The following is a 27,214-nucleotide window of genomic DNA, read 5'->3' as shown; positions in this document are numbered from 1 at the left end:
GTGACATATGAACACTTTAGTATTTTAATTAACAAATACATATATTTAAAAAGCTGTTGATTATTCCAGCTATCATTTTTTCCACATGCTTCTATATTATAGGGAGTGGAATGAGTCTGCCACATTAGTCTCAGATGTACTTAGGCAGAAGTTTACGTAACGATTTCTAGTCAACCTTTGAATTCCACTTGTTTGACAGTGAGTGATTGTGTATATTTACTACTTTGTCATTCCTTCAAAGCAGTCTGACAGGGAATAATATGCACTTGATCTTACTTGTGTCAGTCAAAGCAGAAAGGCTATTTATGTTTACCACTTTTGACACCTTTTCTTGGTAAAAAGAATGATGGCTAGTCTTTTCCTTTCTTTTTAGTTGATATTTAGAGGGATGGGGAAGAGATGGAGAGAGAGAAGGTTTGTGTGTGCATCCATGCGCACATGCATGCAGAGATCTAAGAGCACAAATATGACCACAGGTGGCCATGGTCGCTATTTCACTGGCTTACTGACAGTAAGATTTTCCTTGTGTTCCTACTCTACTCTAAGACAATGTAAGGATCTGACACTTTCATTTTAACTGTATTGGTTGTATAAAAGAGGGGTTTTGGTGTTTTTCTGGGGGGATGTCTGTTTTTTTTAATCCTTGTGTACTAGTTTGTGAGTATGGATACCCTCATATCGCTCAACAGTGTTTACTGAAACAAAGCTACAAAACAGCTTTTGAAGAGATGTAGTCAAGGCAGATAAAAATGAAACACTGATATGCAAACTAGGCTCATTATTTAGATGATGTTGTTTCTCCTCTGGTTTTACAATTATTTTCATTATATCATAGCTCTTACACTCTACTGATCCAGCAGTTGGATTAGGAGATACTTGCTAAATAAAACCCATCATTGCTACAATGCAGGCAGAGTATAAATAAATCATCAGATGACAACTCCTATACTCATTACAGATAACAGACTTAGGTATGAGTGGGAATGCTTGATAATCACCTTGATTTAACGATAAAAACAAACAGGACTTTAATGCGACAGGAAATTTGGCAGTGAAAGAAGCCTTCAAAAAAGCTGACAATCAGTGCTTCTTATTACTTGTAAGTATTTCTCTAGTGTAGGGTCCTTCTTGGAGGATCCAAGATCAGATCCTTACTCTTGGATTAGTAGACAAACTAAGCTTTCAGCCCATTGCTCAGTTTAACAAAGGAGGTGGTCTGTACTCAGTTCCATAGAGATGAATCACTCTGTTTAATAGCATCAGTCCTGCCTGCTTGAACATGGAAATAATACTAGGGCAAATACCCAGGCTTAGGTTGTTCAATGATGGGATAACACAGCAAGCTCATTCAGCCAAAGCCTGCACCAGCTCTGACCCCTCACCATGTCAAGGGCTGGACTAATTGGAGTTCTTTGACCTTGTTTTTTACAACAGCTGTTTCTGCAATATCACAAAGTTTCAGTTTCTCCCAAAACAGAGGAAAAGGGAGAGAATGGGAAATAAAGGAGAGCTATATAAAGACCAAATGGAAAAAGGATATCCCATTATATGAAAAAGGTGAGGACGGATTGAGGAGTCACTGTAAAATCACTGTGATGGCTTTTTTACCTGGTGCTCTCTACAGATGGATTTGCAATTACTGGCAGTGTCTCTCTCTTTTTTTTCTTAGATGTAGGTTTAAAAAGTGATTAGTGAGTTTGAGTGTTGATTTTAAGGCACTTTAACAAAGGTTGACTTCCAGAGGGCAGAAACTTGGCCTCTGAAAATCGACATATTTTCAAATCTCTGAAGTTATAAATACCTGTGAGTAAAGGTGCCTGCATCTTATATACTTATCTGTTAAGACCAGTTATGTTGATATAAAATGCATTATTTTTTCCTCTGTAAAACTTCATGTGGGACTTCAGGTGTAATGTTCATTTTGTATGAAGATAAAGCAAGACTGAGAAGAAAGAAATGATTTCTTCATTTCCTAGCTTGGAAATGATGAAAATCTTAATATTCAATAGATCTGTGTGCTCAAAGGTGGAACTGGACTAAATACAGGCCTGACCACTTCTTTCCATTACAAAACCTTGTTCTCAGTTGCTTGTCAAATATTAACAAATTGTGCGGAAATTTTCCGGGACAGGTGTCAGCCTCACGCAGGATTTTTTGGGGACAATTTCAGCTAAGTCCTTCACAGACCAAAGGCAGCATTCTTGTGGAAAGAATTTGTTCATATGGTTAAAGACTGTATCACTTGACTGTGATACATAGGCTCACATAAGAGGTGAATTAAAATTAAACAGCAATCTTCATTTTGTAATGTCCTAAGTTTTGAGTGATTAACCTTAGAATCTTAATATTCACTTAAGCTGTGGATTTTTGAAGGAAGTGGATGAGAAACACAACAACAAATTCTGCCTTGTAATAATACCATGCAACCATGAGATAAATATATTTGGTTTGCTTTTATGATTTATGGTACCAAAATGGATTAACGTATTTTAAAGCTATATTTAATTATTTCAGTTTTTTCTATGCCTGAATCAGAGTTCAATTTATTTTTTGAGGACTTTAATGAGTTATGATAACACAGAATTATAGTCATACCATCTCTCAAGGTTAACTTTAATGGTGATGATAATGACTTTCTAAACAGCCTTTGTTCTTTAATTTGACAATATCTCTTTTACTCTAAATTACTTATGTGCCCTGATGCGGTTCTTGTTTAGGAATTCTCTACAAAAATAATTTAAAAATTCACAGAAATTAGCAACTTGAAAACCAAAAATAATTATTATAAGATACAAGTAGTTGTTTGAAAATACCTATTTCAACTTCAAATTGTTGACTTAAGCTTAGGGCGTAATTTACTAGTATAGTTTCCTTTACACTATTCTAGGAAACCATAAAGTTGATGGAACATGCAGCTAATTTCTCTCTCCATCTATCCTTCACAGACCACTACACAAAGATATCACTGTCTTAAAGACATACAGAGTAAGATACTTCCTTCTACTGTCCACATTTTCAGCACTCCTTTGAGATCACCCTATGGTTTTTAATCTTTTATTTTTATTTACTGTTGAGAAGAAATATTTAAGATGGGGAGCAAAGCTTTTGGCTGCTACACATCAAAAGTTTGAAGGCTTCTTCTTGAACAGGTCATCCTTAAATACTTTTAAGAAAAACTCCCCAAAATCTCTCTCTCAAAATAGTCATCATTTCCAGCTGTCCTTAGCAGGACTGCTGGTATTCCAAATCTGAATACTGCCTTCCTTTGTTCCCAAATCACAGTCAAGTTTCCTTCAGGAAAAAAATGGTAGTGCCCTATGTCCTTACAGGGACTACCTATCATATACAGCAAGCGTTCCAAAATAAAATAAATTTCAAGTCTATAACCGGAACCATAACTTCTATATATATATTCACCCAGTACTTACTTCTGAAGCAACATATATGTATATATTTACTGCCACCTCTCTAGTATGAGGTCACTTCTTGTTTGCAGAATATATGCACACAAATAGCTCTATGTGTAAACTACTAATCTGAAGGCTGTGATGGTCATGTCCCAGATGATAAGCATTATTTTTCTTTTCTCTTCTTTTTTTTTCCTTTTCTTACTACAGGATCATAATCACAATAAAACTCAAGAATAAGTCAATACTGACCTCTATCAATGACACATTTTAGAACGCTTGAGTTTTAGCTGGTTCAGGCAGAATTGATAGCCGAGATTAGAACCAAAGGCAAAACACAGAAAGAGAATTAGAATAAAAAGCAACAGCTTCTGTTGAGTTTAAGTCAAGGAGAATAGCAGCAAACCTCCTTTGGACTGTGATCATAACCACTGTGACACGAGTTGAACGCAGAGACTGTTAGAGCTTGTACTTGACATAACTAGTTCCTGTTTGACCTAAGAAAAAAAGCATAATTGCAGCAGACCCAAACAGCAGCAGCAGCAGCCGGGCAGCCAGCAGTGACATTCCACCCCGTAGGAAACAGAAGCCTTATAGAGCACTCACTTTCCCAGGAAGTCCCACACAAACCCCCCTACGTGTTGCGGTGCAGGGACCGACACCTGGTAGGGAGGGTGCAATTTGCGGGAGGCGTGCTTTCTGAGAAAAGGCATAGTCAAAAAAACCCCCGCACGTACAAAACAAAACAACTCGTGGAACCAGGACGTGACAGTATAAATGGAAAGAAAAAGTGAGGAAGGAAACAAAACACAAAATGAAAAGTTACAGAGAGACAGGAGATTATGGAATGGCAATACAAAAAGCAAACAGTTAGTTACAAAGAAAGTGAATAACCAGACTGCTACAAAACTCTCTACAGCACCACAATCCGGGGACAGAAACAAAACTTATAGGGCTGTTCATCCACACAAGAAATGTGGGCTTATGGCCACCTTCCTGTAAGAAAAGGCAAAATCCTGCCCACAGAGAATATAAAATAATGACCTTGTGCTTTCAATCTCACATTGACTCTAGAGTATTTTTCAAGCTTTTGCATAGCATGCACCACATGTAACGCATTATTTTTTGATATCTTTCCTCACATTCACAGCTGAAAAACAACACCCCCCCACCCAGCAATCACAACAGTTACTGAAGAGTGGAAGCATTTCTCTCTTTTATTTTAATTTGAAATGATGGCAGCTTTGCCATTGAAAAGGCTTAAGAGAACAGTTTTCTGCTTTTCATTTCACCTTCCTCTTCTATCTTTTCTCCTTCTCTGTTCCCCTATACATACCTCTCTAATAGGCAACTAATCTCTTCTATGGATGAAACTGTGTTACTATTTCTCTTCTCCTGACAATGTATGGTCTAGTTGTCACATATTAACTAGCATAAGGGAAAACTCCAGGGAGAGACTCTCTCTTTTGAAAAATCCCATTTTTGTTAGTACAGTTCTTTAAATATTTCTTCACATCTTATTCTACATGGAATAATAACAGTTCCTGATAGGCACAGTAATATTCACTTTTTGGTTGCTGACAAATGCTTCTGCAAGCACTAAGGTTCTTTGCACTGCAGAGTTTGAACAGCTGTAGAAACATTAGAAGTCAAGATAATTTCTAGCTTGCTTTGCATGGACAACAGGTTTAGAAGGGACTTTTACAAAACAAAATTATCTATTCTTTTCAGGAAACCAAGACTCTAGTTCTAAAACATTCATGTAACATGCCTGGACATATCAGTTCAGCCATGAAAATACTTTATAAACAAGCATGGCAGATAAAACCAGGACCAACCTTTACATTTAATTCTCTGCTTTGTGTAAAAACTCACAAGGAGGAAGCAGTCGAAAACAACTAAGGCCAAATAGAAATTTCAACAATTATTCAGAAAAAGAGAAATTACTAGTCGAAACCTCACTACAAAGTATCTGAAAACTTGTATCTTTTCCTCCAGTGCTGCGACTGTATTACAGTTCCACCTGAAAAATAATTTCAGATGTTGATAACTTTGCTAATTCACCACACTAACAGTATGCACCTTAGGTCTCTAGATCTTGGAAGACCTTTTCCATTTCCACTTACAGTCACTACAGAACATGAATATTCTTAATTTTTTCCCTTGATTTACACAGCTGCTAGCAATCACATCATAACAAAAATAGTCTTTTCTTTGACATAGCTGAAATACCTATTCTAATTACTAGAAATAAAAGAAGACATATTCAGTGTTATCTCAGCACTGGTAGAAAAGATGACATGTTAAAAAGAGAACCACTCTATTTTTTTATAAAAGTGAAGATCAGGTGATAAGAAGGAATGGGTAACACTGATCAGGCAAAGTATTCACCAAATTGTTATGGAATGATGTCCAGTCATTTGGGGGGGTTATGCTTTCATTGATATAGTAAGAGTTTGATATGTGACTGAAACAGCAAGAAACTACCACTGCAAGATGAAAAACAGTAATTGCTTTGCAGATCCCTGGAAATGCACCTTTTCAAAGAAAAAGTTCCTTTCTAAGTCTTTGAAGATTGGGTGCCAATGCTTGTATCTGCAAAAGAGGAGACCCATCTTCATTTCTCTTTGTTATTTTTGCTTTGTAGACTATAAACTCTTTCGATTCAGTGTTTGACACTGCAAGTCCCAATCTTGATAAGAGTTTCTGAATACTAATGTAATAAAAAAATCAGACTTGCATTAAAAGCATGCATAAGAAAATTCTCTTCCTGTCATTCCAATCTCCTCTAGGACTCAGGTTGAGGAATGATGAGTATTTCTGATTTGCCTTTCCTAAACAGTGATTATTTCTGCATACAGAAAAAATTAAGCAACTGGGAAGATATTTCTTCCCCATACCTTACTTCTAATAGAAGTCTGTTGCTTATACCCTGATCCTTAGTCAACTTGCATGCCCTAAGATGATGACATGGTGAACTTCACGCCTGAGATGGGCACCTCTAAGGGACTGGAAAAAAAATCACACAGACAAATATGACTTGTAACTGCTATTTAGCTTTTTCATGTCTATACTCACTGCATCTCCTCTATCAACCTATTGCCTGAATGTTCTGTTGAATACATCATGTATCAATGGGCTGCAAGTTATATTACAGAAAAAAAGGGAAGACGGTTAAAGAGGACATATCCTCACTTCTGGGTGTTCAAGCTTACAGCATAGGTGTAGAGAATTTTGATTAAATAAACCAACTTAAAACTAACAGGACGCTGCTTACAATCATAAAGAGAGAAGAAACCCAGCTGACAAGCTGAACTGCTTCAGAGCTCTGTCACTTTCCAGGAAACAAGAATGAACTTCTTAGAAAAGTTTTTCAAATCAGAAGGTCCCATAATTTGACTATCATCAAGACAATGAACAATAACCACTGCCATCACACAGAACCGGAAATGTCCTCTCCCCAGTTGCCCTAATCTTCCTGATACTAACTGTGAAGCAGTTAAACAGTGGTAAGATAGAAATTAGAAAGACTGTTCTGGCACAAGGCAAATAGGAATAATCAAATTTTGATTTTGCTGTTCCAAGTTAGTGATTCTTCATTGCGAATTGTAAAGTAAACAAAAAATCTCAAACAGGTATTACTGCCTAGAAACTCCCTCTTGGCCCACTGTAAGGTGAGTAAACGACAGAAAACAGAATCTGTTTCAGGTCTTTCCTAAGATACACTGTTTACGATTGTGATACAAATGTCATGGAATCACAATCAATTTAAATTTTTGTTTGGGACATTAAAGTCTAGAAAAAAAATATCTGAGCACCCTGGCTCCAACAGAAAGATGGAAAATGCTGAAAAACGCTGAATCACGTTTTGTTTGGACAAAAGCAAATCTGCTCATTTGGCTTCACATGAGTCAAAGTTTACCTGTGTCCCTACCAGAGTTTCAATGCCACTTGTCAGAGAAACCTGAGTAACTAGTATCACAAGCTCTTAAAAGTAATTTTTCTTATTTGCTCTTTGGAAAACCGTGCCTGAGGAATTTATTAAATCAAAAGAACAAATTGTTCTCAAACAGACCACAGTGTCGGCAGCTTTTCCTACCATCTCCATTCCCTTACAGTTCTATCTACCCTTCTAGTTCTATCTGTATCAGCCATATTTTTGAGCAGCCAGGTAATGAAAGCACACAGTAAGACACCTTTTTCACTTACAGTCTACCAAAATAAAGGACTGAAGGCAGAAAAACTCTAAACAGACTTTCCCAAAATAGGCACTCTAAGGTTTTTAACACAAGAAAAATAGACCAAGTTATCTCTAACTTCAATCAGCTTTTTTTGCTTCTCTAGTAACTTATACCATTCTCACCTCTCTAGTTCTGCTATCTTCTTATCCTTATCATTCTTCTCATTTTCCATCTCTTTCAAGATTTCCAGAAGACGATCCACTTCAGCCTGAGCTTTGCTAGATTCTTCCCGATACCGTGTTACCTCCCTTTCCAGCTGCTGCATACGATCACTCAGCTCTGGGCTGGCCCTAGCCTCCAGTGTTGCCTCATGAGCCTGTAAGAAAAAGGTTCAAGAAAAAACACTTAATTCACATGTATGTATTTTACATACTATGACAACTATGACTTATACTATGACAACTGCAAAATGCTATCTAGCTATATATTTCAAGATTGCAAGATTAATTATTACACAGAAAAAAATATACAGTGCATATGCTACTCTTAAGTATGGGGAAATACTTTCTAGGGAAAGAAAAATTCAGAAACAATTTTATTTTTTAGTTCAGTCTAAAAAAAGGGTTTTGATCTGAAACAGAATTAACAGAGAAAGTAGTAAAAATATGAAAAAAGTTAAACTTCTTTGAAAGAAAAAGTAAGTGTGAGAGGGTACAAAAATTCTTAAAATACACTCCCAAAACAGTGATATGACTGTAGAATTAGTTATCTGAGGTATTTTTCACCTAGATAATCTAGAAAAACAAATCACAGGTTAATAGCCTTCAATAACTGCATCAGTATGCAAAGTGTCAGATAGATTTACACAGATGGTGCTGAGGTACTGAAGTCACAGAATCGTCTAGGTTGGAAAAGACCTTGAAGATCATCTAGTCCAACCATTAACCTAACACTGACAGTTCCCAAATACACCATATCCCTAAACGCTATGTCAACCTGTCTCTTAAACACTTCCAGGGATGGGGACTCCACCACTGCCCTGGGCAGCCCATTCCAACGCCCAACAACCCCTTCTGTAAAGAAATGCTTCCTAATATCCAGTCTAAACCATCCCTGGTGCAACTTGAGGCCATTCCCTCTTGTCCTATCACTTATTACTTGGTTAAAGAGACTCATCCCCAGCTCTCTGCAACCTCCTTTAATGTAGTTGTAGAGGGCGATGAGGTCTCCCCTCAGCCTCCAGTCCTTGCTAGTTATCTGAGCCATACAGACTAGGAGTAATATGAGTATGGCTACCTACTGAAATTTTCTTTGCTTAGTTATCTAGGAAATATGATTTCTCAAAATCAGGCTATGGGAGCAAAAAGCATCAGAAGACTGATGATAAAATGACCCCAATGAAGAGAAAAATGGTTTTGGTTTGCTTCTTTTTAAATGGCTTCTTTTGTTATAAAAATCACTAATTTATTAGTAAAATTAATTTAACAGTTCCCAAGCATATTAGAGACCAAGAAAAGGCAGTATTTATGCTGGAATTTAAACCAGCAGACTAAGGACTATCTTTTCATTCTCCCCCTGCCCTTCTGCTCTTGGATCTTGAACTGCTATTTGATATCAATTAAAGCTATTTCAGAATTGCTCAAATTTGCTTCAGTGAACAGCAGGTTTGGTAGAGCTGTTCTGCTGACCAAGATTGCCTGCAAACTCAAGGCCTTTGTCTTCTCTGAAACAAACCTACAACAGAAAATAAGATTACAGACTTTCCCCCACTGTGTGCAGCTGTGGCAAGTTGTTTTACAAGCTGCCAATGTTCTGCTCCAAAGCACGGTAAGTCTAAATCCAGTAGTATAGGACAATGTTGCTTTTAAAGGTAACTGGACAGAACTGCAGCAGCATAAAACTCAGGGTTAGAAGCTGTTGCTTCCAAAGAACCAAACAGGAAAAATACGTTTGGCTAAATCTGTTTATTTATTCAGTAAAATAAGACTGAAGGAAAATATTCGTTCACTGATCCCAACATTTTTGCCTTGAAGTTTCTTGTTTTTAATTAGCTGCATTAAAGCCAAGGCCACATTCTAGTGAAATCCAGGAGAATCTCAAAGAAGAATATTCTAGGACTGAGGCACATCTTGATGCCTGTCTCTACTGGGACTATGACCTTGGCATGGATCTGGGTTTCCCAAATACTGGAATGCTTCATGTTCCAGGGCCTTGACCCTGCAGCTCTGCCCAAGGACTGATGCTAAACTATTTTGGTTTTCTTTTTTTAAAAGTAGGAATTTCAGAAAGTTGGATAACCTGCACAGTATTTTATCCTAGAACAATATGCCTGGCAATCCCCAGGTCTCCTAGGCAGATCTCAGCAGGAGTGCCCAGCAACCATAGATCCTGGAAGAACAGAACCCTTTCCTGAGGCAATGCATTTAGGAAGACTTAAAAGACTCCCTACTTCTGAGTGACTTTCAAGTCAAACCCCACTACTCCTCTGTCACTGAGCTGTAGGTCTGAAAATCCTGCTTCTGAGCTTCTCACTGAGACCTGGCTCCAAGTGCATCCCTGGTGAGCCTGGAAGCTTTAAGAAGTCTTTTGGAGTTAGGGCTGTCAATGCTTCCAAATTCCTTACTGCCCCATAAACACTTCAAATTACACACACTTGGAAAGGGCGCTCTACAGCAAGTGGAAGTCTAATTAACATGTTGCCAAGATGATGCAGACTCCAGGAGGACGTTGCAGCAATGAGACCGACAAGCGTGTCTGTTCTATGAACAGCTGCAAGCATCAGGGAACATATTTTGCTTTGGAAGGAGAGTGTTGGTGGGTGTTCCAGAAATGCCTTATTGGGATTTCCAGCCTGCAGGAAATCTGAAATATTTGATGTCATTTCCTTTTCAACAATACTACATTTCAAAGAAAAACTCCATCCTTCCCTCAAAAATACTGTTTTGCAGGAACTGGGAATACTGCTTTGGGGGGGCACATGTAAGTCTACTGGGGGGGCATCTATATTCTCCTAAGAAACACTATGTATAAAGTTAAGTCTGGTTTTCACCAAATGCAGAGCCTGAATTCTTCTGTACTGGATTTAGGTATGTTTCCAACATCCCAAATTGTTTGTTTTAACAAATACTCCTCCAGACTCTTTAAAGTAATCCAAAATACATAATCAGATAATCAAGACACTTCTTTTAAAAAAAAAGCAAAGCTAGGCTCTTAGCCTGGATTACTAAACACGTTAATTCAAAATAAGTTATAAGACCTAATGCAATTCTACTGTCAGGACAGTCCTGATTTATATTACACTGTGCTAATAAACGCATCTCCACAACAACCCAAGAGACACTACTGAGAAGAGGAAATCAATTTTCTTTTTTAGAAAATTAGCCAACAAGTCAGTGTGTCTGGTTCTTATAGAATGAAAGGGCTGTTTTCATGACATAAATTATTAGTTAAGACACGTAACACATGTTATTTGTATATAATGCACATAAGTATGGATACTTTCACCTAACACAAAGAGAACGTTATGTGATATGGTGTAAACTGGAGACCACTTCCTGAGCTGTGAATTACTGACTGAGTGACTTTGGTCCATTTTGTGGGTTATGTACAAAATACGTGTTGCATGACCATATCTAAAATCCTACTGGATTCATTTATTGTATAGTAGAGAAAACCAATGCATTTAGAGGTTTCCCACAAACTCACATCAAGATCTGGAACAGATGAAATTGGCTACCTGCCCAATGAAACATTGTGTGAAATAATTCAGCACTATTTTTTTTTAACCAAAAAGAAAGTTAAACACAAATAATGAATTCCTATATTCACAGTAAAAAAACCACATACAACTTCCCCCGCCCACCAGAGGTGTACAAAAATTCCAAAACAAGGCAGTAATTTCATTTTTGAAACAGGATGACAAGTGACAAGTGCACTAAGACAGTTTCTGCTGTATTAAGAGAATAGAAGAAGTGCATTTCCATAGGTTCAACTTTCAGCTCTGCTTGAGACAGTGTTCTTAAATCTGCATCTGCTTAATGTAGTTACAAGCAAATGTGAAAATGTATAAAAGTATGATAAAAATTAAATAAATTGAAAAAGCAGCTTGTTTAGGTTGAAGGGAACATTGCACTTTCTCCTCCGACAAATGACAAATATGAAAAGGTATGTCTACAACACAGGCCATAGAGTTTATCTGATTACAGGCTATTTTAAACTCTTAACTGTTACTACTGACCCTGTCATTAGCTCTCCATGTCTGTCCAGTGTGGAGTCAAACAGGTGAATTTCAAGAGCACAATCAAACTTGTGTGTTTGATTCTGCATTGATCTGCATAAGAAACACTGTTACATTTTAGATAGAAAGCAGCAACTTCTTAAGCTATGTTTTTATTAGCAAAGCTGATCTAATCAGTAATAATCTTTGCCACTGTGAATTTAATTTCAAATTCTAAGTGGCTCAGGACCAAGAATAGTTCAAGCTTACTACTCAGTTTAAGCTTACTACTCTGGATATGCTCTCAAAGTTCTTAGAGGGACTATAAACTAAGAGGTGGTTTAACAGCTTTCTGCTTTTCTGCTCTTAGCCATCATTTCCCATCTGGAATGTGGTAAATGATGGGGTGAGTGCTTCAGGTACCTAAAGAATAAAAGAAAGAGTGATTGTTCCTCAAATAAATGTACTATAACTTCTATCACTTCCACAGAAAATCAGATGACAAAGCCAACTTCTATAGCTAAAACAAAGATGACCAATGTTTCACAGAAATAACCACTATTTACAGATGGAGAGGAGAGAAACACAGTTAAAAGAATTTTCTGAGTTAATATTTCTTGTGCCAAAAAAGTCTTTACTAAGAGGAAAGGTAATCTTACACAGCTTACAGCGTGCCAGAGGCAGGGAAGAAAACAATAGCAGAGATCTAATTTAAAAGTTCTAAAATGTAAATAAAAATTCTAAATATAATGACTAAGATTCCAAACCAATATTCCTAAAAGATTAACTAAATCAAGCGGCAAGTAATTCACAGCAAACACTTTCTACTTTTACCTAAAAATTGAGACAGTAAATTCAGTTTAACATTTCACATACAAATGTTGCCAAGAACTTTTGGCCACAAAGTAGAAGTTCCCAAGAATCTGAAATCCCATTTTAATCCACCCTTCTACCTGTAAGTGTGCCTCACATATCCTAAAAATAGTAAATGCACACACAAATATAAAAATATATTATGACTATTTACTGCAAAAGTCAAACTCATACAACCATTTTCTTTATTTTTCCTATCATGAGGCAGCAATTCAAATGATAAAACGTGTGCGCTGCCTTCTATTGTGTCTTTATAAGTTTCAACAAAATTATAAATTTGAAAAACAACCAGACTTGCTCCTCTTTTAGTTCCAATACTCTAAACACCACGTACTGTAACACAGCTTTTCAGAAAGGCTGTACTTTAAGTAAAAGGTTCAGTGAATTCTCTGATATACGATGTACCAGAAAAGTTGAGTCTGTTACAAAGAGTTTATTATCTTACTATTAACAAAATCTTTCAAATGGTTAGTCTCTGTTAATGTGACTGTAAATTTTTGACACTGAATAAGTATTTGGTTGAAATAATTTATAAAGAAGGCTGAAAGTCTAAATAAGAGGAAGATGCCTCGAGAGAACCTATTACTGAAAAAAAAGTGATCACTTCAGAAGGTATGAGTTCCCATAGTAATTATTAAACATTAACAATTTGCTGTCTTTGGAATTTACACCAACACAAGAAGTGTACAAAGACAGGAGGGAAATGCCCAGGTGACAGCTGTCTTTGCAAGCGTACTTCAACCCTCTTACCCATGCCTCCTCTGAACCAGGCTTTACTCACCTGACCACAGTCTGCTATTTTACAGAAACAGAGCATCATTCAATGCACAGAAGGGACTTACTCAAGTAATGCTCAGATATTCAGTACTTGTTTTTTGATATTCAGTGTATGGCTCTATGCCTTGTTTACTCTAAATTACAAAATGACACCGAAAAAAAATATTTTCCCAGTTTTCTTTCTATCATGCTAATCATGACTGTAGGCTATTTCTTGGCAAATGGTAACTAACCACTTCGTAACACCAGAGGGAAAGGAGAATGCGTTATTATATCTGTTGTGCAGGTGAAACACTGAGATGCAAAAATATCCTGCCGTATTCACTCAATGCTTTCCTACTTTTAAAAAAACCCATTTTATCATCCAATTTCTCTAGATGATTACCATCTTCCTTATATATGGCTCATTCTTGGAGCGTTTGTCACACAATATTGAAGACTGCAAGAGTCTGGCAGACAATAATTTAGTTATAAAATGTTGTAAGAACTACCTCACAATGAAAAATGAGAAAGGCCACACAATGTTGCACTGGCCATTTCATAGCTTTTGGATATCAAATTTTTCCAAATGAATGTTATCTTAAACAAGGTTTCTGGGATGGGTAGACCAGGTAAATTTAATTTTTCAGGCATAAGAAAATCAGAGAGAAAAACCCTCCAACCTTCCACTGCCTGAGATGATGCTGACATTGTCACGAACCATCAACAGGACTGGAACTTTAAAAGCCACCACACAGCCTCTTGTACTTTATCCCATATGTTAGCTATACCATACTGGGGAATAAAACACACAGTTTGTTCCCACATTTTGTATTTTCTGACTTCAGAGTAATGGGGAGCCTCAGAGATTTTGCATGCTATTAAATATTTCATAGAGAATATGCTCTCCTGGGCACAAATTCTCCTGCCTATTTGCACCATTTGTACTGTATCTCATTTCCCCAACCTTTTATCAACATTATTTAGCCAGGTTCAAATTCCACTCCTCCTACCCAGGAAGATTCCAGGAAGATCTACCAGTTCTCCCCATCCTTTTCCTACTACTTTTTTTCAGGTTTGGTGGATTTTTTTGCATAGCTTGTTCTATCCAACAGCGCCTGTAGTCCCATGTCTTCTGCTCATATGCAGCTCCCTCCTCATACCATGTCTTCCCTGAGTCCCAGGTTCAGTACAATTTCCCTGGTAATCCTAGCTACTTATTCCCCCAGCAAAATCCTGTTTTTCTCCTTACAATGGCTAACTTTCAGTACCAGTTTCCAGTCCTAACAGGTTATTTGTCCTGATCTGCACACCAAGATGCCAATTCTTGCTTCTGTTGTAGTTGTATCAAGCAGCTGCTTGGAATCAGCATGGTATTTGGTGAATAGTCTACTTAGTATTGCTGCTGCCTGCTCAAATGTCCAGACCTAGAAGAGGCTGTGGCAATGGAGAGGGACAATGGGAAGGTCTTCCTCCCTCTTCAGGATGGGGTATAAGCAGTGCAGGTGGAATTTTTGGGAAGTTTCACTGCTAAATCTATCTTTCTACTGAGCACATACAAATAGACAATGCATTTAACCTTTAATTAATTTAGATAGATTTAAACAGGGACATCAAAAATATCTGGTACAAGGACCAAATCTTTTAATAAAAAATTTCTTGTGTGAAAAAAAAAAAGATTAAAACCAATGTGTTTCTATATTTTGTTCTTGAAAACAGTGAGCTGTTGTGGCTGAAAGTTTCTTCCAAAAAGAAAAAAACAAACAAGATCTCAGATTGTATCTACCAATGTAAGAAACTTAAACTAAAAGATTTAAAAGGTTTTGCAAAACCATAAACAATTGATAAAGAAATCTATTTAATAGGATGCATTAAACAAGTTCAAGTAACAGACTGTACCAGTGTAATCTACAGGTTAGGAGCCTGGCAAATTATTTTAAAGTGGAGGAATGTATCAATTTACCAGAAGTCTTGAGTTTGCGTTTCACATCTGAACACGCAAAACCTTTTGGGAAAAAATATTCTGTCGTGAAATACTAAATAATGAAGTCCTTCAAATGCCATACCCACTAATCTTATATCTTTTAAGAAAATTATGTTGGGATTTTTTTCTAATCTTTGTGCACCTTAGAATATTTATTAATAACTGGTTTTACATATAGTAAATAACTCAAAATTCAGTGTAGGAGTTTTGATGCCCTAGTTGACTATTCATTGCTATCTGTGATAGTCCTAACAAAATACTTTTCCCTATTGCACACCACAACTCTTTTTCCAAATCTAGTCCCATAAATGCATTGTATTATCTGCTCTATTAAAATAATTTCTGATATAGGATGTAACAAAACCAGAACTATTAAAAGCACCAGCAATTCTCTGACCTTCAGACAATGATTGTCAGGATAGATGGCTACATTTACCCTGAACATTATCGTGTAATACAGATATCAGCCTCCTGAAAGTTTTGTAACACGATTTTTTTATGCACACAGTCACAAAAGAAATCTCTGATGAAAACCACCTTGGATTACGTAATTTATGGTGTCAAGATATTATTATACAAACACTCCTTGAAAGGAGTGCTCTTTGACATCAAACAGAAGGCTGGTAATAGGATCCAAAATTAAACTGACATTGTACCAGCAAGCTTAATGTTTATACAAATTTTTAAGCAATCTTTTACTTGCCATAACTTAATTATTATTTCTAATGTGCTGCTGTATATGGTGTTACAGAATACTTTCACACAAGAAGCTTGATTTGCATGGAAATTCTACATTCTTGCTCTGAAAAAGCACAGACAATGGAGATGAAAGAAAAGCACAGGCCACTTCAAGCAACTGCAGCAAAGGGAAACAAAACCATTGGCACAATATTAAGCTGTCCAAACAAAAAGGAAGTTAGAACAATGCAGCCAAAAAGTAAAAGCATCTTAAAAGGCTTTTTTGCGCATGACTGGTCAGACATACCATAGCATTTTGTTTGTATCCACATTATCCATACCTACTAATAAAGTAATTCACCAATATACTCTGTGTTGGCCCAAATATAAAAGCACAGGTGAATACACATGCAACACAGAAGGTTAAATGGGGTTGGTAACAGCCTCTCCGTTTGCCAGGGAACTTACTGGCTTGGATGGATGACCCAATAAAACTTCAGGGTGCTAAAGGGAGAAAGACAGGAAAAGATGGGGAAAATTTGGGATAGGTACTGTGTGAGAGAGAAAACGAAAAAATGCAACAAGAAAAGAATTTAAAATAATAGGTGCAACATCAATTTACTGAGATGATAGAATCTTAATCTGTGGTTTACCATGCATTACCAACCAGCTTTTGAAACACGAGAAATGTGGAAGTGCAAGTTCCAAACTTGATCTTGATTTCTCAGTTTAACAGTTTTGCCCAGTCCTCAAATATTTAATGTAGTCCTGTGTTTGGGTTTACAGATGACAGTTGTACAGGTTGAGCAGGACTTTAATTTCTAGCGCTTTGCTTATATCAGTTACAAGACAGCTAAATGGTTTAGAAAACTAATTCAGTAACTGACACTATCTGAATGCTGAACATAACTGCTGGGTATTTACTTTTATTTTTACAAGACATCCTGATTTCCCTGGTAGCCTTTTTCTTTCTAGTTTGCTACACTGAATACATCACTTACTGTCCCTTCTTTGAAAAAAACAAATCATCGGCTGAGAACAAAAAATAGTATTTCTATCTCATCTACCAATACTGTCAGTAATATTTTCAGTTGTGGCAGGAAATCCATGTTCACAAAAATAAAAAGCACCAGATTCTGTATTAAATTTGACACACTAAGTCTTGGGAAACATAGAATTTGGGTCGACACTTCAAGCAATCATTTTTTCCTGTCTTTTGAAAGATACTATACTCCTGAACTTGAAGGGAGAACACCACAGGAGAAAAAAAAACATCCTCTGAGTAAGCCTGTTGAATCTAGAGGTATTTTCCTGGCAGAGAATCACTGCTAACATTCTCTGATGAAAAGTTCCTAGAACTGCACCAAGGGGAAGTTTGTTAACATATGGTTTTGGACTCTTTCTTTTCTCTAACCTTGATCCCTTTCAAAGAAGGAAAATATCTATAGGGAGAAAAACTATGCTCTGGAAATGAAGACAGACAAATATCTGCTCATCTTTGCTAGAACAAATGCTAATATTAATTGGTCTCTCCCAGATTACAAAACCAAAATGAAACAAAGCATATTGGCTGGGAAAGACAAGACAAAAAGCTGGGAAAAGAGTATCCTGAAGAAAAATGACTAGAAAAAAACTTTTTCAGTATAAAACTATTACATTAAAAGTTTGAAAAAAGAGTTTCCTAAGGAAAAGAAAAACAACCACACAGCATAAAACCACTTCACAAAAAAACAGGGAGAGAACCCCCTGTGTGTGATTTCCCTCTAATGATTCCATCTCAGCAAAAAAGGAGACTATTTAAGGCAGGACACCAGGCTATGTAAATTCAACAGGGATTTATGGCTTGCTTTCAGCATTCAGAATCTCTCATAGTATCTCCTGCTGCCAGCAGGCTGACAGTTGAGCACAGAAGCAATGACAGTAGAATAATTAGAACATTAAGCACACAGATTTGCATAACCATAATATTATTTTAAAAACCCAACCCTGAATATGAAAAACACTGCAGTTTTACTTGCTAAGACAGGGATCAATATAATATAATCATTAGTAAGTAGAGGAATAGTAACAATGAGAAGTGGACACCTTGAGTCAGACACTGGAGACTGCCTAAAGAGAAAGAAAAATAATACCAGCAACTTTTCAGCACCCCTGCACTCCGCTTCGTTAATAATATTTCAGTTTAGTGTAAAGTTAAATACCTTTTACAGAAAAAGTGGAAACTTGTACTGTTCATGGTTTCTCAAAGGCTCACTGTTTAGAGATTAGCAAGAATTTTTTCCAAGGACTGCCCAAATCTTTTTTATCTAATGGCTTAACAGTAGTCCAATTCAGTCTTTTCTGTCAGCTTCTTAACTTCTAAGGCTAATAGATTTAACTGAAAGTACTCAAACTGTTCAGTGGAAATAAGAGGCAAGGGAAACAAGATTGATGTTACACACATCTCTGTTCAAACTGTAAGGGAAACAACCTAAAAGAAAAAGCTTTTTGCTATTTGCTGTTAAGAGCTACAGGTGAGAGTCCCTCCCACATGTGTCTTATGCAAAACAGCACTAAGATAATGTAATAAAACTCAACATAATAAGCCCGTAATTGAGTTTTAAACTGAATGCTCTTACGTAGCCATTAGTTTTAAGGTTAATTGTGACACTTATTTGCAATAGTTAACAATACAGATGTGTAAAATTGAGTTTTTAGAAACTTTAAATTGGAGCTGGATTATCTATCATAATTGGTTCAAGGATGACAAGGAACTAATCCACCTTGAAAATGTCAAACTGTCTGTATAAATATCTACAATGCATTTAAAGAGGTAAAGCCTTTTAAAAATACATTTTTCTACTTTTCTGCAAGTGACAAAAGACATTGGCAAATTAAAAACAGCTGGAAAAAGGGTTATTGAAGAAATATCTAAAGTTACTCATTGGTATAAAACATATTCAAGTGGTTTCTAATTATATTTTCTTGAGTAGCTAAGAGTAACTGTGTCTTGGATTTAGAAAGCAAGGAGGATCAGTGGTAGAAGTGTGCTCTTTCCTACAGCTTGAGGAAAGCAAATGCAGTTAATTACATGAAAGCATACCTGGGTCCTAGAGCTTCAATTCCTCTCTAAAACAACCACTGTGGACTGACTTCTTATCACCAAAAAAATCTTTCCATTGCATTTGAATTTTCCCTTGAATAAAAATGCAGTAGCCCAACATGACACTGTATTAAAAAAAGGTATTGATGATTTTGTCTCAGCAGGACGTGGGAGAATACTTTATGGTCTCTGCACAGGAAACAATTGTCCATATGCCCCAATAAGCAATAGTGCCTGAAGCAGAGGAGCAGATATCCAGAGTATTATGGGCGGGCTTTATACTGCATGTAAGTAATGGTAGGCTATCAATTTTCTTGTAGAACTGAAACCATCCTGACTGAATTATTTAGGGAGCTTCTTTGGATGGGAAGATGCAAATCTATGTGTGTTTACAATACAATGAATTTATATTAACTATTTTTCTCAGAACCAAATTAAGAATACAGTTATTTGTCACACAGCTGTCCTGTACAATTAATAGTGCCCTTTACATTTGAGCCATTTTCTCATTTTAACCCACAGGAAAAGGATCACAGGAGAATAATTCACCCCCTTAATTATCTCCTGAAAAAAAAGAGATTAGATTATAAAAATATATGGTCTTATGAACTGGCTCGGTGTCCTATATAATGTTCCTGGCTACCAGCTATTAAGCACAATCCTCTCTCAATGGAATGAGCAGAGGTAGGTCTAAAGGAATTACAACGAAGAGCTGTCATACTAGTGCAAATTAACTGTATGTTTGTCTTTTAGCTAGCAGTGCTTCACCAGATTTTGGTCGACCTCCACATCCACTTATACTACTGATATACTCACAGGTTATAGTGAGGAAAGTGATCTTAGGGGAGGCAATGAAAAGCAGTACATTTACAAATGCTAAATATACAGACACATTCCCTAATTAAATGAATTTCCACAACTGTTTTTTCATAACCTATTTGTTATGTACACTCCCAGTTAGTACTTATTTTTCTTCTTAAAGTAATTCTAACAGTGTTCTCCACTGCAGCTGTCTACCTACAAACTAATACTATCATCCAACTGCTATAACAATCTCTGGTAAATCTTAGCTACAGCATATTCCTGGACTCATTATCAGTAAAAGACTGACAAAGGGTGAAACTGCAATTCATGACAGAATTTAAATGAAGGGTCCTTCAGGACTTCTGAAATACTCACACACTGTATGATACACTGAGAACAGCCTCTGAGACCAATTAAATGTGCACAACTATCTTTTCTTGCTATTGTGCTTTGTTGATGCTGAATAACAGAACTGTTCATTTTGTGTCATAGAATGAATTATAAAGAAGGGAAAACAAGGGTCTACATATGCGTATATGGAGTTTCACTTACACAGAGTTCTCAGGGGCATGAACACCAACCTTGCACCCACACAACAGAAATCCTTAACAGGTCTTAACTGATGACTCAAAGTTTGATCTCACATTCATTTGAGGACCTAGGACAAAGTTCCAAACTACAGCACAGGCACTCCTCCTCTTCCTGAGTCGATGTAAAGAAATAGCTAGAACTCCACAATCCAAGACTTAAATTTCTTTAAAAAATTGTGTTGCCTTTTATCTTTTTCTAATTTTATAAATAGAAGTGTTATCACTATTTTGGTTAGTGTGTTTTGTGCTTCTTCATCACCTGCTCTTTTAAAATCAAAAAGTTAAAATCAAATCAATATTCCTCTAAACAGTGCAGTATTTATGCTACTCACAGCTAAAATAAAGAAGGCTTGCAATGCAGACATAACCCAAAGATTCTGTTCAAATGAATTAGCTTGCTTGTAATAGAGTAGTATTCTTCTGAAGAGCAAAATCCTACCAATGTATCAGCTGTGACTGGCAATGAGATTAAAACAAAAGATCACACACTTCACTGGTGATATATTCTTTTCATTTGTTTTTATGCATTCCTATGGGAATCACACATCTGAATTTATCACATTAACACCTACAAGCACTGAGAATTGATAAGTGAAATCTCTAGCTGTTAATTTTTTAGCTGTTACACCAGTTTAATGGCACAATTACTGCTATGAACTGTACGGAATCAGACTAAGTCTTTAATTCCTAGTACCTGTTAAAAAAGAAAAGTCAACAGCACTGTTATTGCACGTAAATGAAGTCCAAAATTAGCACCAGGGGCTGAAAGTTACTTTCTGATGGGCTTAGTTTGTAATATGGTTTGCATGGACACAACTTCACAGTTCTTGCTGAAAAGCAATTCACAGAATTCAAACTTAAGACCCAAGGTTTTCTTTGCAGACAGGGCCAATTTGTCTGTGGTTTACTGAATGTTTACACCACATATATAAGTTTGAAATAAGATTACCTTCTTCAATTGAGTTTCCATCTTCAAACATTCTTCCTTTTTCTGTTCCAATGCAATTTCCAGTGTCTTGAGTCTTGAATCTTTCTTCAGTCCTGATGAAGCTAAGGATGAAGCATGTTCCTTCAGATCCAGTAAGGAAGACTAAAATAAAAGATGTAATATAACTATCAAGTAAATACTCTTTATGTGCACTAGTTAGTTTCTTTTTGTCTTTATTTTCTTCGTATCCCTTCACACTATGTTCAGGATCCAACTTAGAACATCATCTTTTGTCAGGATGTCCATGTCACTGGCTTAAGACAACTTGATTTAATTCAGGTTTTCAGAACCAAAATAAAACCTTTCCTAAATTAATTTAAAAATTATTTTTAAAGATGGAAGATTCTGTAAACTGGACCTTGTGCTTCAGTGACATTCATGTTTAAGAAAAACTGGTTTTAAATAAAATCATATTTAAAAATCATCTGTGGTTAGCAGATTTGGCCACTGTATCTAAAACTGAGAGCGTTCAAAGCTCTTCTGTAAGGGTACAGCTCTGCTGTATGGTACAGCTGCTATGGGATGAAACTGATCCATGCTACCTATCTCCAAAAAGACATCTCAGCTTCTTGTCTTCCAAACCATTTTTGTATTGGTTTTTTCCTGTCAAATATTGACTTCTGTGTAGACAAATTCTTAGCACTTCCTAGGTGTACATTTTTTGTATTGTTTTACTTTGATCGAGTTTTGAAAAAAGATTGTAAGTAGACTTGAATGTTACAATTTCAAGAGATGAACAGAGAACGTTTATATTTCTCTAATATAATTAGGTTAATTTGTCTAGCCAACTAACTGTCTTGTTACCAACAACCAATTATCAAAAAGGACTCTTCAGAGTCAAAAGAACTAGCTGTAATTTTTGCATAAAGGAATAAACATTATTTGCATGCTTTCGGCACCCACAGATTTGATCAACTTCTCTCCTTTCCTCCCTGTATTTAGACAGGAACAAGCTTGTTCTCTGCCTCCAGATGTCTGTAAGCATAGCTCCAGTGAATGCTATCATTGACCATTTGTCATTCACTAAATACGATTAACTGCTCCAAGTAAGGGGACAGTGTGCTATCCATGAAAAGGTGGTTCTGAAATATGTATTTGAAAAATTCTCAAACAATATACTTTACTAGATAAACTTGTTGAAGGGCCATTACTATAAAGGAACAGTTTTCTTTATCTCAAATATAACACATACATATACAATGAACAATTCTAACACAACAGATTCATTCTGCTGGTCAACCTCTTTCTCTGTGAGATCTCCTTGTAAAATGCTGACTTTCTCTTTCAGGTCCTTAATGTCTTTTTTGTAGTTGTCGATCTCTTCCTGTTTTTCTCGTTCATCTCTGTCACGTTGCTCCTTTAGGCGCTCAATGGTCCTTTCCTGACAAAAGAAAGCACTCTGTGAAGAAAATCCCTCTTACTCAGTTCAACTTCTGAGACTTCTTATCACAATGCTTCTTACACACTGTAGACAAGGAGGAGCATAGGATATTGGCATTTTCTTTTCTTTACAGTTGTAAAATAGATACTCAAGAAGGAGGAAACTTGAGAAATCTATGGATTCACTGCGAAAAAATACCAGGCTTTCTGTATCTCTGAAAGTTCACAGTAGTGTTACAATGCAACACGATTTATCTGGTTCTGATAATCAAAATTTACCCAGATCAGGACACATTACATATTGCTTCCTTACTTATTTAAATCTTATTTTTCCAAAATGTACAGTTAAGACTGTGGTCCTTCAGAGAGAAAGGGGTGTAGTGCATATGTGACATCAGGATCAATATACAGGCACCAAACCAACTTTTCGGTACACCAGATAACAGTGGAGCTTTGGTTATCTTGGAAGCTGAAGGGATGCAAGCAAAATCCCCAACCTCAGGCAAAGCTTTACCATAGCTTTACATTTATAGAATCTGACAGACTAAAGGAGCTGTAACCCTGGTTCTCTGGGAATCAAGAAGAAATATACAATAATTCCAAAAAGTTGCCTCAGCAAAACAGAATAGAGAAGGCTGTTCCCTCAGTCAGCTATCTCCTGAGAACCGGGCAAGCATAAAAAAATGTTAGTTATCAGGATAACTATCTATTTTGATTCAATATTGGGAACTAAAACTCCACCTCACAGAGCAAAACTTTAAAAATAAATTTATTATTAAAATATCTGAGCCAAGAAGGTAAAATAAGCTAAGTGATTAGCCAGACTCCACGTATCCTGCAGCACCCTCTAGTGAGGGATGTAGCTCGGCAGCAGCCACGTTCCCTGGATCCCCCCTGGGCTCTCGGAAACAAAGGATGTCCCTGCGGTGCTGCGTTAGAGATGTCGTGTATGCAGGGTCCAGAAAAGCCGACTTTAGAGAGGTTATTAGCAGAAGGACCTTTCGAAGGAAGGGACTTAGGCTTTCCATACTCACTTTTTCTGCCAGTGCTTCTTCCAGCGTGGTCAAGGCAGTGTCAGTATTTGTGGTGTCAGCCTGCAAGGATTTCACTCGATCCTTTAAGCTGCTCATTTGCTTCTCCTTGTCTCTTAACTGTTCTTGAAGATTTTCAATCTTAAAGAAGTGGAGTAAATTTTAAGACAACAGAAAGCAAAACCATCCAAAATTATCTTAGGAGTATATTAAACTCTTAAAAAAAATTCTTAAAGCAAAGGAAGTAGGCAAGGGCCTAGTTCCTATAATCCTACATCAAAACATAAAGCAATGCAACCAAAACCATCAAATATTAACAAGGAAGCAGTAACCTTTTCAATAACCAGGAAAGAATTCAGAGCAAGAAAGTCTAAATAATATTTACAAGAACAATGTAAAGAAAGGGCATTATTCCTAATTTCCAAGGATGTTGGGTACTGCGTGACTGAAGGATGATCAATGTGTTAACAATATGAAGGGAAAAAAGCTGAGAAAAACATCACTGCATCTGTAAACCGAAAAAGGCATGTGATAATTAAGAAGTTGTGAAGAAGTATTATTTTAAGTATTTCCTCTGGTACTGTCATATTCTTTACTGTACTGGCATGTTGCTTTTTCATCTTACATGGTGGCTTCCTATATGATGGACTAACACAAAGTGCCATTCCCTGGGTAGAAAATATATCAGCTTTATTTTCTGCAGGTGTAGAATTGGATCAAGTTATGATTTCTGAATACATCATTTGACAGAATGAGAAAACCTAATGCTAAACCCATTTAATGCGTACATACACATCACAAGAAACAGACATGTTAACATTATGATAACCTGTTGAAAACAAATTTATCAGCAAAGCATTAAATGGGAGACAGGTTTCTCACTTGCTTCCTTTTTGTTGTTGTTGCTGACAAGTTTCTCTTGCATCAGCAATCATCATTGTACATCATAAACTGGTGAATGACGTGGTATGTAAGGTACCTATCTCTAAAACACTTGTAGCAAGATATTCTTTCAAAGACATTTGTAAGAAATAATGTAATCAGACAACCCCAAAGGCTATCTAGTCCAGTATTTAGTAAACTAAATGAAAGCACTAACTAGCCTTTTTGCTTCACCTATCAAACAGCAGTTAGCAGCTCCTTGGTTAGTGGAAATACAGCAACTATCCCCAGGTTTTACTCTCCAACCTGGAAAAACAGAGCTGCTGTGATTACAGAGCAAAAGGCTATTAAGACACATCCACTACTACTTTGATATCTAATAAAATTACATCTGGAATGTAGTTTTAGAAAATGGTCTAGATCTGTAATGATAAATGTAAAAGACGTGCAGGAGGCTGAACTTCTAGTCACAAATAACAGTAGGTGTGTTACAAGTGGAATCTAGGAGGAAGACCAATGTAATTCAGGGAAACCCTCACTAATGTTCCTCTGTAACCCATGGTCATAGAAGGAGACTATGGTGTAAGATTCTTCATACCAGTTTTTTCAATTTCTCTTATGCAAGCACATGTAAACTTACGCGGTCCAGTTTTGTACGCTACATATTACTGAGAGCAGAAGAACTATGTAAGTTTTTTGTTGTTGTTTAACGAATGGACTAAAATTGGTTTTGGTTTATCTTTGTCATTAGTTTCTATTAGAAAAAAGTATCAGGCCTCCAAGTTATGCCTAAAATTTAAATTTGGGCACAACACAACACTACAAAACAAATTTTAAAGAGCACCAAAAAACCATAACCAGTGATGTATCACATGCATCAGAAATAACTGTAAGAATTGAAAATTCCATCTTTATACACTCATATCAATTATTTAATGCCTGATTAGCAAATGCTTGTAGCCCATGGAGCTTCCTTCAGAAATAACCCTACTGGTTCTACAGAAAAGTTCTGGCGCCCACATGTACAGCTACCAAGGAGGTAACATTCCCAAGGGTAGTCTACGTGGCTGCTTTTGACCTTAAGCTTTTCAGTGTCGTCAGCTGTCTAGACAGGCTGGCTGTTTAGACAGCCAACCATGAAAATATACTACAAAGAAGGCTGAGCTATTCTTAGATGTGTGTTTACTTCTGGAGGCAAAAGGCTCTTGCAAAGGCTCCAACTGGCTGCAGAGGGGATAGTGAAGAGTGACTTTCTGCTGTGAGCAAACCACACACAAGAGACAGCTAAATAATTCAGCTTCAGCATGTATTAAGATGCTTGCCAAGGCAGCACAAGCATTTGCACAAGCGCAGCATGCATTTTCATGTTTCAATAACACTGTTTACTGTGACCAGAGTAAGGCAGCTGCTGTACAACAGTACGATATATGACTGCTGCATCATCCCATTGCAACTGCAACCAAATAAAAAAAAATGTAATGTAGGAAGTGTGAAGCTGTCTATTCTTTCAGTCTACGTGCATGCTTTCCAGCCTGGAGTAATGAATGGTGGTTTTTGTTATCATCCGGGAAACAGCAAGTACATTGAAATGTTCCAAGTCATACTAAGATCTAGGCATTACCTAAAAAACCCACTCTACCTACAACTGTGACTTTTGAAGGGTCAGGTAACTGACAGTCCCCAAACAAGGACATGACTCAAACTACAGAAAACTGGAACTGGCATAATGTGTCAAAATTGAAACATTTGTATAATAACAGATGCAAAATTTCCTTACAAAATCACAATCAATAATAAAATAATTGCCTTTATTCCATTGTCTCCCAAACATGCACTACTGTAACAAGTAATAACTAAACTATAGGTTCTCCGAAATCATATAATCTGAAGAAGAAAGCAAAGAATAGTCTACACTTCGCACATATAGTTAATTAATGAAGAATTTCACTCTTATGTCCTTGCAAGTAGTTTGAGAATCCTTTGAAAAAAGAATACGTAATATGCCATATTTGTTTTACCCTCCTTTTTTCCTACCCAACCAAAAAAAAAAAAGTAATTCTGAACAAATTCTCAACTGATAAATGTATAACAGATAACCAAAATAAGGTCTTTCTTTTCTTCCCAGCAAAAGATGAAATAAAATGCAATGGAATCTCCAAGCCACCTGGAAAGCATAAAAGGGACAAGGATTGAACCAGCACTGTTTAGTCTTGAAATATTCAGAAGATGACAAATCTCCTCTGCAATATTCTACAAAACTAAGGAATATATATATATTACTCTATCATCTTTCTAAAAAGGACAAATAAAAAATATATACTATTATTAGATTATTAACAATCTTTATACTTGTCACTTTTGT

The 27,214-nt window shown here is 36.5% G+C and overlaps 1 protein-coding gene across 10 annotated transcripts in view; it reads right to left on the bottom strand.

The window, feature by feature from the left end:
• The window catches only part of ERC1 (ELKS/RAB6-interacting/CAST family member 1), a 305,039-nt gene that overhangs the window by 165,425 nt on the left and 112,400 nt on the right, over window positions 1-27,214 (bottom strand). For all 10 annotated transcript variants that reach the window (XM_074871663.1, XM_074871668.1, XM_074871665.1 and 7 more), the window contains 4 exons: window positions 23,974-24,111; window positions 22,800-22,940; window positions 21,521-21,661; window positions 7,771-7,964 (listed from right to left, as the gene is read on the bottom strand). In XM_074871663.1, the coding sequence (XP_074727764.1) occupies window positions 7,771-7,964; window positions 21,521-21,661; window positions 22,800-22,940; window positions 23,974-24,111 (614 nt within the window). The remainder of the gene's footprint in view (window positions 1-7,770; window positions 7,965-21,520; window positions 21,662-22,799; window positions 22,941-23,973; window positions 24,112-27,214) is intronic.

Source organism: Strix uralensis, chromosome 5 (assembly GCF_047716275.1).
Source record: "Strix uralensis isolate ZFMK-TIS-50842 chromosome 5, bStrUra1, whole genome shotgun sequence".
Lineage (NCBI taxonomy): Eukaryota > Metazoa > Chordata > Aves > Strigiformes > Strigidae > Strix > Strix uralensis.
Note: the sequence above shows the minus strand (reverse complement) of the source record. Positions and strands in the feature narration are given on the sequence as shown.